The sequence below is a fragment of the Rattus norvegicus genome, chromosome 18 (genome assembly GCF_021556685.1).
Source record: "Rattus norvegicus strain SHRSP/BbbUtx chromosome 18, alternate assembly SHRSP_T2T, whole genome shotgun sequence".
NCBI classification, from domain to species: Eukaryota; Metazoa; Chordata; class Mammalia; order Rodentia; family Muridae; genus Rattus; species Rattus norvegicus.
The window spans coordinates 61,014,192-61,026,585 of NC_141551.1; the positions used below are offsets into that span (position 1 = coordinate 61,014,192).

Genomic DNA, 12,394 nt, shown 5'->3' on the forward strand with positions numbered 1-12,394 from the left:
CTGTGTAAGTCAGTTTTTCAGTATTGTCCCAATACATTCAAGAAATGCAATAAAAACTGAGGTGTATAAGGCCGCTGCTGGCATACTGCGATATGCTGTTAAGAAAAACCTTTTTTTCATGAGTAGAAGTCATATACTCTACAATAATGATGAAATTTATTATTTTTAAAATAAAATTTAACAGTGAGAAGCATTATATAGTAAATATATAAACCAGTTGTGCAGTTTTAATGGTAACTATCAGATTGTGTGCTATTGTAATTTCCTGTGCTTTGATTTTATGCAGCTGTCAATACAGAGGTCTCTGACAGCTTACCTCCACCAGCCCCACCCCTAGACCAACACAAAAAGAGGCAGTGTTGGAATCTCATAAGCTCTAAGCGTTGTCCAGCCTTCAACTGTTCAGACCAGGCCGTGCCCATAAAGACTGGCTGACACTTGTCAAGGCATAAGTACATAGTTTTGCCTGCCCCCCACCAAAAACACCTCCTTCTGTCTGAGCAAAGTCAAAAGATTTAAGTTCAAAAAAAAAATTCCTCAAGTAGCTTGATCCCAGGAAAGTTTAAGAAAGCGCTGGCAAGATGGAAGCTGCCCTCTGAACTCCACACACGCACCATCATACATGCGTGCCCATGTTCACATGTACTATAATGATGACAATAATATTAAGAATATTTTTAAAGTTAGAGCTATGAGGAGATAGTGCATCCACACAACTACTGAAGGAACAAAAGTCCTTGTGAAGTACCTTCTTTTCTCTTTGGTCTCTCCCCTCCCAGCTCTGTGAATTCTCCCACCTCCTTCTAGGTGTTTGCTTTGTTAGTCTCCTATATCCTTCTCTAACCCTCCCCTTTTTTTCTTACAGCAAAGGACAAAGTTGCTCTTTTGATAGGAAATATGAATTACTGGGAGCACCCCAAGCTTAAAGCTCCATTGGTGGATGTGTATGAATTGACCAACTTATTAAGGCAACTAGATTTCAAAGTTGTTTCATTGTTGGATCTTACTGAATACGAGATGTGTAATGCTGTGGATGAATTCTTACTACTTTTAGACAAAGGAGTATATGGTAAGATAATTCTAATACTCATTTTTATAATTATATGCCATTCCTATTATAGACATTAAGAGTTGGAAGTCATGGGCTAGAGAGATGACTTATCAGTTTAGAGTACTTACTGCTCTTTGACAGGACCTGAATTCTATTTCTAGCATCTATATGGTGGTTCATAACCATCTGTAATCAATCATAACCAGATTTCCTGGCATACAGTGGTACACAGACAAAATATGAATGTGTATATATGTGTGTGCATGTATATATATATATAATGTATATGTGTGCATATACATGTGTATATATACATTTATGTACATGTGTGTATATGTATATATATGCATATATACATAATACACTGTGTTTTATGTATATATATGCATATATATAAAATAAAAAGAAAAAAGTTGGAAATCACTTAAAGGTATGTAAACATACTTTTGAATTGACATATTTTAAATTTTATCTTTACTCCATGTGAATAATTAATTAGCTAGTATCTTTATTTCTGTGGTTATTTTATCATATTAAGACATTGTTCTTAAGAGAACTCTTACCTCTCTTTCTTTTTTATTGAGTGTAAAAGTTACCATACAGTATTTAGTCATTTAGTAAGTTTAGAAATTTTACTTTATAGATAATCAGGTTACAAAACATTCATATATTTTTGGTACTATATAGATTCTTTTAAATATAAAAGGTTGTGATAAAATATAAATTATGTTTATGAAAATGTGTTTTTAAGGACTTACCTTGTATGAGTCTTCAATAAATGAAAGTTTTTTTTAAAAAGGAAGTAAACTTCTTGAGTATGTTATATGATTTATCTGTTTTTAAGATGCCTGTGTGATTTATGCCTAAAACTTTACTAGAAACAGTGAGCTATAAGAAAAAAAGTAATGATAAGTATTGATTTATGATAGATGTAAAGAATGAGGATTATGTGTATAGTTACATATGCTGTGACTCTTATTTTTACTGCAGTTGTTATTGTAACGTCCCCAGTGTTTAAGTCTGAACTTTTAATTGCCCTCATTATTAAGCAGAGAGCCAGAACTACAAAAGGATGGGTTAAGGGACAAGACTGGAGTTTGGCTGACACTGTACACACTTTACACATAACCCCTACTGTCACAGTTTCAGTTTGGGATCTAGAATAAAGACTGATAAATAATTGGACAAAGGGCAGCTTAAGAAAGCTAGAAAACTTAAAATCCTGATTCATGTCTTTAACAGGGTGGCTGCATTATATTTTGAAGTATTGTGACTATCCAAAACCTCAGACACATCTACATTAAATGTAAGTGTGGAAAAGGCTTCACGGTGTAGGGCTGGCCACAGGGAGACTTTTTATGTCTCTTTTGGAGCATCCCTTTACCTCTCCTGATATCCCCAAGTCCTTTAGGGATGGGGAGAAGGAAAAGGAGTGTCCGCATGAAGAACTCTAAATACAGAAAAGTGTAGACACAAATTGTTATTCTCTTATTGCCCACTCATTGAAAAAGAAGGAAAATTTATAGTAGAACAGAAAAATCAGTAATTCAGTTTGTTACATGTAGACAAGCAAAAACCAAAGATAGAAAAGTTTACTTATAAATGCACAGTTCTAGGGTAAATAGTTTACTTTATAAATGCATAGTTCTAGGATAAATAGTTTACTTATAAATGCATAGTTCTAGGGTAAATAGGAGAGCAGTAGCTGTGTGGTTGTCCGTCTCACCAAATGTTTCTGTAAACTCATCACTGCCCATGGCTTTCCTGTGCCTTCTGTGGAAGAGAATATTAAATAAACTTGGTCAGAATATGACAGCCCTGGAGCCATTCACTTAGTTCAGTGTAACTCCACAGATAGCATTGGACCTTAAAATAAATTGACCCATGTCTAAGCTTTGGATTTTGTGATTAGGTAATTTACAGGAAAAGATAATAATTATCCTCATGGCTGACACACTCAGGCGGCCTAAGTTGTAGTACCCAGTGTTAGCATTTCTGTTACTGTTCTCGGGTAGTCCTTAAATGGGCTAGAGAGTTGGCTCGGTGGAGAAAGTGTTTGCTGCACAAGGCCTCAGCGCCCGTATAAATGCCTGCCCGTAATCTCTAGCTCTCGAAAGACAGAAATGGGATCCCCAGAACAAGCTGGCCAGCTGACTAAGCAAATTGGTAATCTCTGAGTTTGAGTAAGAGACCCTGCCTCAATCTATAAGGTAGAGAGGGATCAAGGAAGACATCAGCATCGACTTCTGGCTTCCATATTTATACGCACACTCACTCATGCATGCACACCTCTACACAAGTGTGCACACAGACACATAGACATGAGTCTACTCACCACACATGCATACACACATACTCAAAAAAAATCTATGAACAGCCTTCAGACTGTCCTGTATCTTTAGATTAGAGATTTGGACTCAGCAGCACTTTAGACTTGACTAGAGAATCCAACTCATCTTGTTCATCGTGCTGCTGTGTGTACTGCTAATGAGAGTGCTGATTTTCACTGTGTAGACTCCATTAGAGTATACTCCTGCCCTCTACACACACACACACAGCAGCACTTTAGACTTGACTAGAGAATCCAACTCATCTTGTTCATCGTGCTGCTGTGTGTACTGCTAATGAGAGTGCTGATTTTCACTGTGTAGACTCCATTAGAGTATACTCCTGCCCTCTACACACACACACACACACACACACACACACACACAGTCTTAGTTTACTTGCAATTGCCGTGATAGCACACCATAACCAAAAGCAGCTTGAGGAAGGAAAGGTTTGTCCGATTTACATGTTCTGACCACAGTACACCATAAAAGGAAGTCAAGTAACACTCCTGGTAGGAGCCTGGGGGTAAGAACTACAGCAGAAGCCACGGAGGAGCACTGCTTCTGGCTTGTTTCCCATGGCTTGCTCAGTTTGCATTTTAGATAACTCAGGACTAGGGTTCTTAGGGGTGGCACCACTCACAGTGGACTGGGCCCACCCACATCAATCATTAATTTTTAAAAAATGCCCTACAGATTGCCTGAAGTCCAATCATATGGTAAAAGTATTTTCTAAATTAAGATTCCCTCTTTCTAGATGATCCTAGTTTCTGTGTCAAATTGACAAAAAAAAAAAAAAAAAAAAAAAAAAAACCCTGTACATTTAGACACATTAAACTTAATTTAAAATCTTTTTTTTTTTGATGGAACGATTCTATGGAACCAAGGTTACACTTTCACTTGAGTATATGCCTGGTTTTATCCATGTTACAGCATGTTATCAGAAGTTTTTATTTTTTAAATTGGATAATATTTAATTACGTGAATATGGCACAGTTTGCTTTTCTCATCCCATTGTTATATAAATTATTTTCACTTTGAGGGTAACATGAGTACTATTTCTATAAGCGCTTGTGAACAGTTTTGTATGGACACAGTTTTAGTTTCTTACATGTATACCCAGCAGTAGGATTACTGAACATACAGTAACGCTGTATTTAATTTTCTGAGGAACTTGTAGACTCTTTGCAAAGTTTTCATACCATATTAAGTCACTGCTAGAAACAAAAGAGAATTCCAGTTCCACCTCACCTTCGTCACTGCCTGTCTTTAGGTCACAGCTACCCTAGTTAGAGTGGAATGGCATCTTACCCCAGGTTTGATTTGTCAGTGGTAAAGTGTGTGAAGCACCTTGGATCGTGTTTGCTTGTTAACCTGCAAAGTGTTTACTAATGTTCTTTCCTGCACTCTGGCCTCGTGGAGGGCAACTTAGGAGAGAAGTCCTCACTACCTTTTTCTACTCCATAAAACACTGTTAACTCGGTCTTCTCAAAATTAGAGTCGATTTCAGACAGTATCTTGGAGCTATCTTAAATTTAAATGGTGACCATTTCCAAAATATCTTAAAGTTCAGATCAACTTGATTATTGACCATGTATATAATTGTGTGTCTCTTAGATAAGCCTCCGTCAGCCAGAAGAGAAGAGGCCGTATTTACAGTGTGTGTCTGTACATGGTGAAAGTGCATTTACAGCTGACTCTTTCCTCTCCCCACCCCAGGCTTGTTATATTATGCCGGGCATGGTTATGAAAACTTTGGGAACAGTTTTATGGTCCCTGTTGATGCTCCAAATCCGTATAGGTCTGAAAATTGCCTCTGTGTACAAAACATACTGAAATTAATGCAAGAAAAGGAGACTGGACTGAATGTGTTCCTGTTGGATATGTGTCGGAAAAGGTAAAATGTCTAATCTCTATCTTGACAAATTCAATGTTAGGCAGTTCACTAGGAATTGTGAGTTTCTGAAAGCAGACTTGTTGAAAATATATTTTCAGTATGGATATCTAATTATTTTAACTTTTTTTCTGTTTTCTGTAAAAGGAGCTAAAAGGTACAAGTTACACTCTCTCTAGAATTGCATATACATGTGGCTACAGTCCCTGCAGTTGCTCTCCAGGCATTAACAAACCACGCCTGAGGATCTAAAGCATGTAGTCACCAGTCTGTCTTGTCTTACAAGTGGGAAGTATTGTTGACAGAGATTTGGAAGTCTTGGATCTGTTCGTCTGCCTTTGTGTTCCCAAGGATCAGAGCAGTGATTAGTCCGCCCAAATTTACTATTTTTCGCTTGCTTTACCAGTCAGAATTCAATGAGGGGAGTTCAGCTACAACTTCATTTTAAAAACTAGCAAAAAAGCCAACTGCGAACTGGCTTTAATCCTAGCACTCGGGAAGCAGAAGCAGGCAGATTTCTGTGAGTTCAAAACCAGTCTGAGCTATAGTGAGTTCCAGGCCAACAGGGATGCATAGTGAGACCCTGTCTGGAAAAACACCAAAGCCAGGTAGAGCAGTATCTTAGCATTCAGGAGGCTTAGAGCGGGAGGACCAGGAGTTCGAGGCTAACCTACACCACACAGCAAGATCCTACCTTTAGATACATTAACGCAAGATATGATGACTACTTACTGTCTTAAGAACACAGGAGCCTGGATTGCTTTTAGTAAGTATGTATCTGTCTAAATGAAAGAGTTTGAATCATGGGGTGGTGGCACTGTTAGTCCAGAGCAAGTCTTCTTGGTCTACAAAGCAAGTACCAGGACAGCCAGGGCTGCACAAAGAAACCCTGTGAGGGTGGGGGGGGGGGGGGCAGATTTGAATCTGTCATTTTATATATACCGAAAGCAGAAGTGTATTTTTCATTGAAGAATACTGTTATTTCTCATACTTGTATCTGCCCTTTTTCCTTCCCACACATACAAATAGAAATGACTACGATGATACCATTCCAATCTTGGACGCACTGAAAGTCACTGCCAATATCGTGTTTGGATATGCCACGTAAGAATGGTTTTATTCAGTGTTCTTTATGTTTTTGTTTTAATTGGAGATGGGAGACAGAAGCATGCAGGGGCTTCCTTCTTGGTGTCTTGATAGAGAACTTTAGCCGTGCACTCCCATCTTGGTGCCCAGAACCTTTCCCTTCTGCCTCCAGCTGAGTTCCATTGGGAGCCCTGAAGGGCAGGTGACAGAGAAACTGTGTGGGCGTGGGCGCTCCACTGGCAAGCGCTGGCGTTTCTTTTCGTTGGTTTCTTTTCTATTGGAGTGACAAATTAGAAGCATATGTATTTGTCAGGTGTAGGACCTTACAGTGTATACAGCATAGATTGATTGTATGAAGCCCGTCAGTGTTCCGTTTACCTTACACCCATTTACTTAGCCTCGCTAAGAGAAAGAAGCATTCTGCCCTTTGCCTAGAATGTCCCTCCCACCCCCACTTCCCAGCCTTGGATGCCATCATTCTGCCTTTGCTTCTGTTGTGTGTTCAGTTTTGTCAGTAAACACGTGGTTTTATTGTTCCATGCCTGCCTTATTTCACCTTTTTCTCTTGGTGTTTTTAAGGTGCCAAGGAGCAGAAGCCTTTGAAATCCAGCATTCTGGATTGGCAAATGGGATTTTTATGAAATTTTTGAAAGATAGATTATTAGAAGACAAGAAAATTACTGTGTTACTGGATGAAGTTGCAGAAGGTAAAATTCTTAAAAGGTCAATCCACTCAGAAAAGCCCAGCAGTTGAGAGAAACCCAATTGGTGGTTAGTTTATTCCTGTGTGTACTGTGTGGGTTCGGAATCACCAGCACTGCTGCTCCTCTTCTCTTCCTTGCTGTCGTAGCTGAATGTCATGGGCAGTGGTGAGATAAGATTCAGTCCTCAGAGCTCTACCTATGTCAGCCTGGTGCCTTGCTGCTGCCCAGTCTAGTGGGGGGGGGGGGCGTTTTCCAGTGAGTGTCTCTACCTGCTTTAAATGCATGACCTCATATATAATATCTTCCGTCTCCTCTTGTCCTCCTCCCCGTCTGTTCACTAGTGCCGTTGCCCATGACAAGACCAAATCTGTACCTGTTAAATATGTACCTTACAGTGTGGTTGAATTTGTTTTGTTTTGTTGGCTTGTGGATTTGTTGGGTTTGTTTCTGTTCTTTGAGACAGGGTCTCACCGTGTAGCACAGGCTGGCTTCTACTTCACAGTCTTGGTCTTTTTAATTTGTTTATCCTTTTTTTTTTAAGATTTATTTATTATATATGAGCACACTGTAACTGTCCTCAGACACACCAGAAGAGGGCATCAGATCCCATTACAGATGGTTGTGAGCCACCATGTGGTTGCTGGGATTTGAACTCAGGACCTCTGGAAGAGCAGTCAGTGCTCTTAACCTCTGAGCCATCTCTCCTGCCCAATTTATTTATTCTTAATTGTGTTATTTCTATAGCTATTTAGTCTGCATGTCCACCTATGCACCACGTGCATACCTTGAGCTTGAGAAGGCTACAGGAGGGCACTGGAGTGACAGATGGTGTGAGTTCTCGGAGTTGAACCTGGGTTCTCTGTAGGGCAGCCAACTGCTGAGCCACCCCTCCAGCCCCAGTCTCAGCCTTTTAAGGAGTGTGCTTTGCAGTGTATGTTTTGAAATGACCTTTTATAAACCACATCAAAAAGGTGATACATACTTTGTAAACCCTAAAGAATGAAGTTTTATAGATTTTACACAGTTGACAGGTTATGTTTGGGGTTTTTTGAGTCTTTGATTTTTTGAGATAATGTCTCACACTGTAGACCAGGCTGATCTCAAATGTTCAGCAGTCCCCTTCCCTTAGACTCTTGAGTACAGGTATTGGAGGCCTGAGTTATCACACACAGTTCAGATATAATGCATTGAGAATTAGAGAGAGAGAGAGAGAGAGAGGAGATATAGAGAGAGAGATGATACATATTTTTTGACATATACATTGAGATTTTTATATATCTTTATATATAAATCTTTTTAATCTAGAAAATATATTTTAGTTAGTTAGTTAGTTTAGTTAGCTAGTTTTCAAGACAGGTTCTGACTGTGTTCTCTCTCTCTCTCTCTCTCTCTCTCTCTCTCTCACACACACACACACACACACACACACACACACACACACACACACACACAGAGGTAAAAGTTAACACTGAATACAGCCTGCCAGGTCTTTAGAGTTCCTCCTGCCTACTTCAGCCAGAGAAGTTCTGCTTTTGTCTCTTTTACATACTGAGTTTCCTCTTTTTTAAGCTTTTATCTAAAAACATTCTGCTTCTTCAGACTCTAAGCCCTTGGATTATTTCAGTTATCTTCAGACTGAGGGCTGTGACGGTGCTCCAGACTCTTTGGGTGTTTTAACTTTCTTTATGGGAGGCAGTAGCCTAAGCCATCCTGGACCAGCAGTTGTACTGATGTTCCACAACCTCCCAAGTGTTATGAGAGCCAGGAGCCACCATGATCTGACTAGTTGCAGCTTTGAAGGATATTTTAAAGCTGGAGGTAGAACCCAAAGTATATTTCAACTATGTAAAACTTAATAAAAGCCACCTACTTACTTACCTGTGATGTTTACCAAGTGGCCATATGCTGTGAGTATATTTAAACTTCTCACCAACTTCTCAAGATGGTTCACTGTTCTTTCAGACCGGGCCTGCCTCCATAATCAAAATTGCCCAGACAAGTATAGATTACACTAGAGTAAAACATAGAATTCGATGCTAGACAAATTGTTCATGTCATGGGTAATAGCCAACTGTATACAACTAGTAGATTTTAATAAAATCATAATAATTAAATGTAACACAAAACATCCCAACAAAGGCAATTTAAGGAAGGCCTTATCTGATTCCAGGTTACAGTTCACCATTACCAGGAGGTCAGGTGGTGAGAACCTGACGCAGCCACTCAGAGTTCATCCACAACCAAAAAGGAAGAGCAGGATATTAACTAATGTGTGCATTCTGCTGCTTGCTGCCTCCACTCTGAGACAGTCAAGGATCAGACTGTCCAGAGAATGCCCAGAGAATGATGTCACCCACAGCTAGGTGGGTCTTGTTGCCTCAGTTAACATAATCATTATAACCCCCAAAAGACCAGCCTAACCCCTAACCCTTCACGGAGACTCCCTTCTCTAGGTCATTCTAGAATAGTCAAACTAACTCTACAATAGCTATAACTAATTATCTCACTAGTGAAGAACAGAAATAATTATAATAAATTGTTCAACTTTGAAATACAGCTTTCTGCTCTTCCCATCTTACCTTCTGATTAATTAATTAAAAAATATTTATGGTGGGAATTGTTTGAAGATCATACATTATTAAAGGGGAAAAACGCTTTGTCAATTTCAACTGTATACTATGTACAAATGGAACAAAATATTAAATAAATTGCCTCCTTTTATAGGGCTGCATGCAGCCTTTAGTCTGTAGTCTAGTCCTGTATTTTTTAACTTTTCAGAACACCCCTATTATCAATGAATAGTCATTGTTCAGTTAAAAAAGATAACAAGGGGCTGGGGATTTAGCTCAGTGGTAGAGCACTTGCCTAGCGAGCACAAGGCTCTGGGTTCGGTCCCCAGCTCGGGGGAGGGGGGGGAGATAACAAAATGTTTTGTAAACTATGTATCTATACCCACTTCCCACCAGCACTATGCAAGAGACAGTGAATCCATGCTTTCTCCATCACTTGATAGACTCTTTTGGCTTTACTTATCAAATGATGTTATAAATAATATTTCAAGTGGTCTTGGGTTTTTTCCCTGCTTATTAGTGATGTGGAATATCTGTCCATATTTTAATTACCATATAAATCCACTTAAGGAAAATATATTCATTTGTTTTCCCCATAGGTTTTTTAACTTATTTTATATATATATGACCGCTTTGTTCAAATCTGTATCTGTGCACCACATGTGTGTCTGGTGCACATAGACATAGAGTTACCAAGTTGTGAGTTGCCATGTAGGCGCTGGGGATTGAACCTGGGTCCAAGAGCAAGTGTTCTTCTCTCCGATCCTCTGTCATGTTTTGATTCTGTTGCTTTTGCTTTGTTCATTGGTTGACAAGAACATTTGTATGATTCTGTGGTACTCAGGTACAACTCTGAGACATCACTGAATACAAATGGTAGTTTTTGAAGGTATTGTCTTGTTTCTGATTTAAAGAAATTGTACATGTAGGATAATGCAAGTTTTTAATATTCTTTTTCAGGTTAAGAAAGCTCTTTTCTTTGCTGATATATTTTTGGAGAATTAATGTTGAACATATTTAATGCTTTTTCTTCGGCCATGAAGAAGATAGTATGATGCTTCAAAGTCCTTCCGATCTAGCATGATTCATTATGTTAAACTTAGACAAATGAATTTTATTGGCACATTTTTAATACAACCTGATTTACTATGCCAACATTTTATATAGAAATTTGATATCTTATTGCAAATATTAAGTATGGTTTTAAATGTTCAATAAAAAATGTTCAGTACAGGGCTGGAGAGATGGCTCAGCGGTTAAGAGCACTGACTGCTCTTCTAGAGGTCTTGAGTTCAATTCCCAGCAACCACATGGTGGCTCACAACCATGTGTAATGGGATCCAATGCCCTCTTCTGATGTGTCTGAAGACAGCGACAGTGTACTCACATACATGAAATAAATAAATCTTTTTTAAAAATGTTTAGTAGAAAACATTTCATGTCTGTATGAATGTGAGATGTGCCTGTATTTTTATTTTCTCACATTATTAGTTTTGATTTTTTGGTATCAGTGTTCTGTTGGCTTTTTAATGGATTGGAGCTGATGGTGTTTGATTTTATGTTAACTGAGCAGACCTGAGTGCCAAGACATTTAATCAAACATTATTCAGGATGTTTCTAGATGGTTGATACATTATTGTAGGTGAGGTTTAGATTGATGGACGTGTGTTAAAGCAAGTCAGACTGTGATGTGAGTGGGCCTCATCTATTGGCCGAAGGCCTAACAGAATAAAGATGTCACCCAAATAAGGATTTCTGTCAGAAATGAGACCGTAACTCTTTGCAGTGTCCACCCTGGCCTGTCTGCTAGTACTGCAGATTTTAAACATCCACCTTCACAGTTCTCTAAGCCAATTCCCCCACCCTCACTCTCCCCACAGGCATATCCTGGTTTACCGTTTCACTGAAGAACCCTAGTTGAGAGCATTCCTGATTTAGTGAGGAGTTTCCTATAACTGGGATAGTACTTGGCTTGAAACAATGTAGAATTTTAACTGCTACAGTCAACCTTTAGTTACATGGTCCCAGGAGTTGGACAGTTTTCAGAATTGATGGTATTCAGTTGCAGATTGCTCGCTCTAGTGGTCTCCTTTAATTTCTGCATTATCTGTAGTTTCTGACCCTTTTCGTCAAAATTCCTTTTTTGTACCTACTTCTTTTTTTCTTTTCCTTGATATCTGCTTCAGATTTTGTCAGTCTTATATTTGGCTTGCTGATTTCCTCTAATTCCTCATTAGCTGGTGTGCCATTCATTTCTGCTTCATTTATTGTACTTCACCTTGCTTTGAAAGTGCTCTGTTCTTCTGTTTCTAACATCAGAAGATTAACACACACTTGTTTCTTTTTTTTTTTTTTATTAACTTGAGTATTTCTTATTTACATTTCGAATGTTATTCCCTTTCCCGGGCCAACATCCCCTTAACCCCTTCCCCTCCCCTTCTTTATGCGTGTTCCCCTCCCCATCCTCCCCCCATTACCGCCCTTCCCCCAACAATCACGTTCACTGGGGGTTCAGTCTTAGCAGGACCAAGGGCTTCCCCTTCCACTGGCTCTTACTGGGCTATTCATTGCTACCTATGAGGTTAGAGTCCAGGGTCAGTCCATGTATAGTCTTTAGGTAGTGGCTTAGTCCCTGGAAGCTCTGGTTGCTTGGCATTGTTGTTCATATGGGGTCTCGAGCCCCTTCAAGCTCTTCCAGTCCTTTCTCTGATTCCTTCAACGGGGGTCCTATTCTCAGTTCAGTGGTTTGCTGCTGGCAT

The 12,394-nt window shown here is 39.2% G+C and overlaps 1 protein-coding gene across 33 annotated transcripts in view; it reads left to right on the forward strand.

Moving 5' to 3' along the window:
• The window catches only part of Malt1 (MALT1 paracaspase), a 54,062-nt gene that overhangs the window by 29,322 nt on the left and 12,346 nt on the right, over positions 1 to 12,394 (forward strand). For 15 of the 33 annotated variants that reach the window (XR_015642280.1, XR_015642281.1, XR_015642282.1 and 12 more), the window contains 4 exon segments: positions 866 to 1,069; positions 5,101 to 5,278; positions 6,305 to 6,379; positions 6,941 to 7,068. Coding sequence is in view for 13 of the 33 variants with exons in the window: in XM_087592741.1 (XP_087448867.1) it covers positions 866 to 1,069; positions 5,101 to 5,278; positions 6,305 to 6,379; positions 6,941 to 7,068 (585 nt within the window). In the remaining 20 variants the exon portion in view is untranslated. 33 annotated transcript variants of the gene reach the window in all.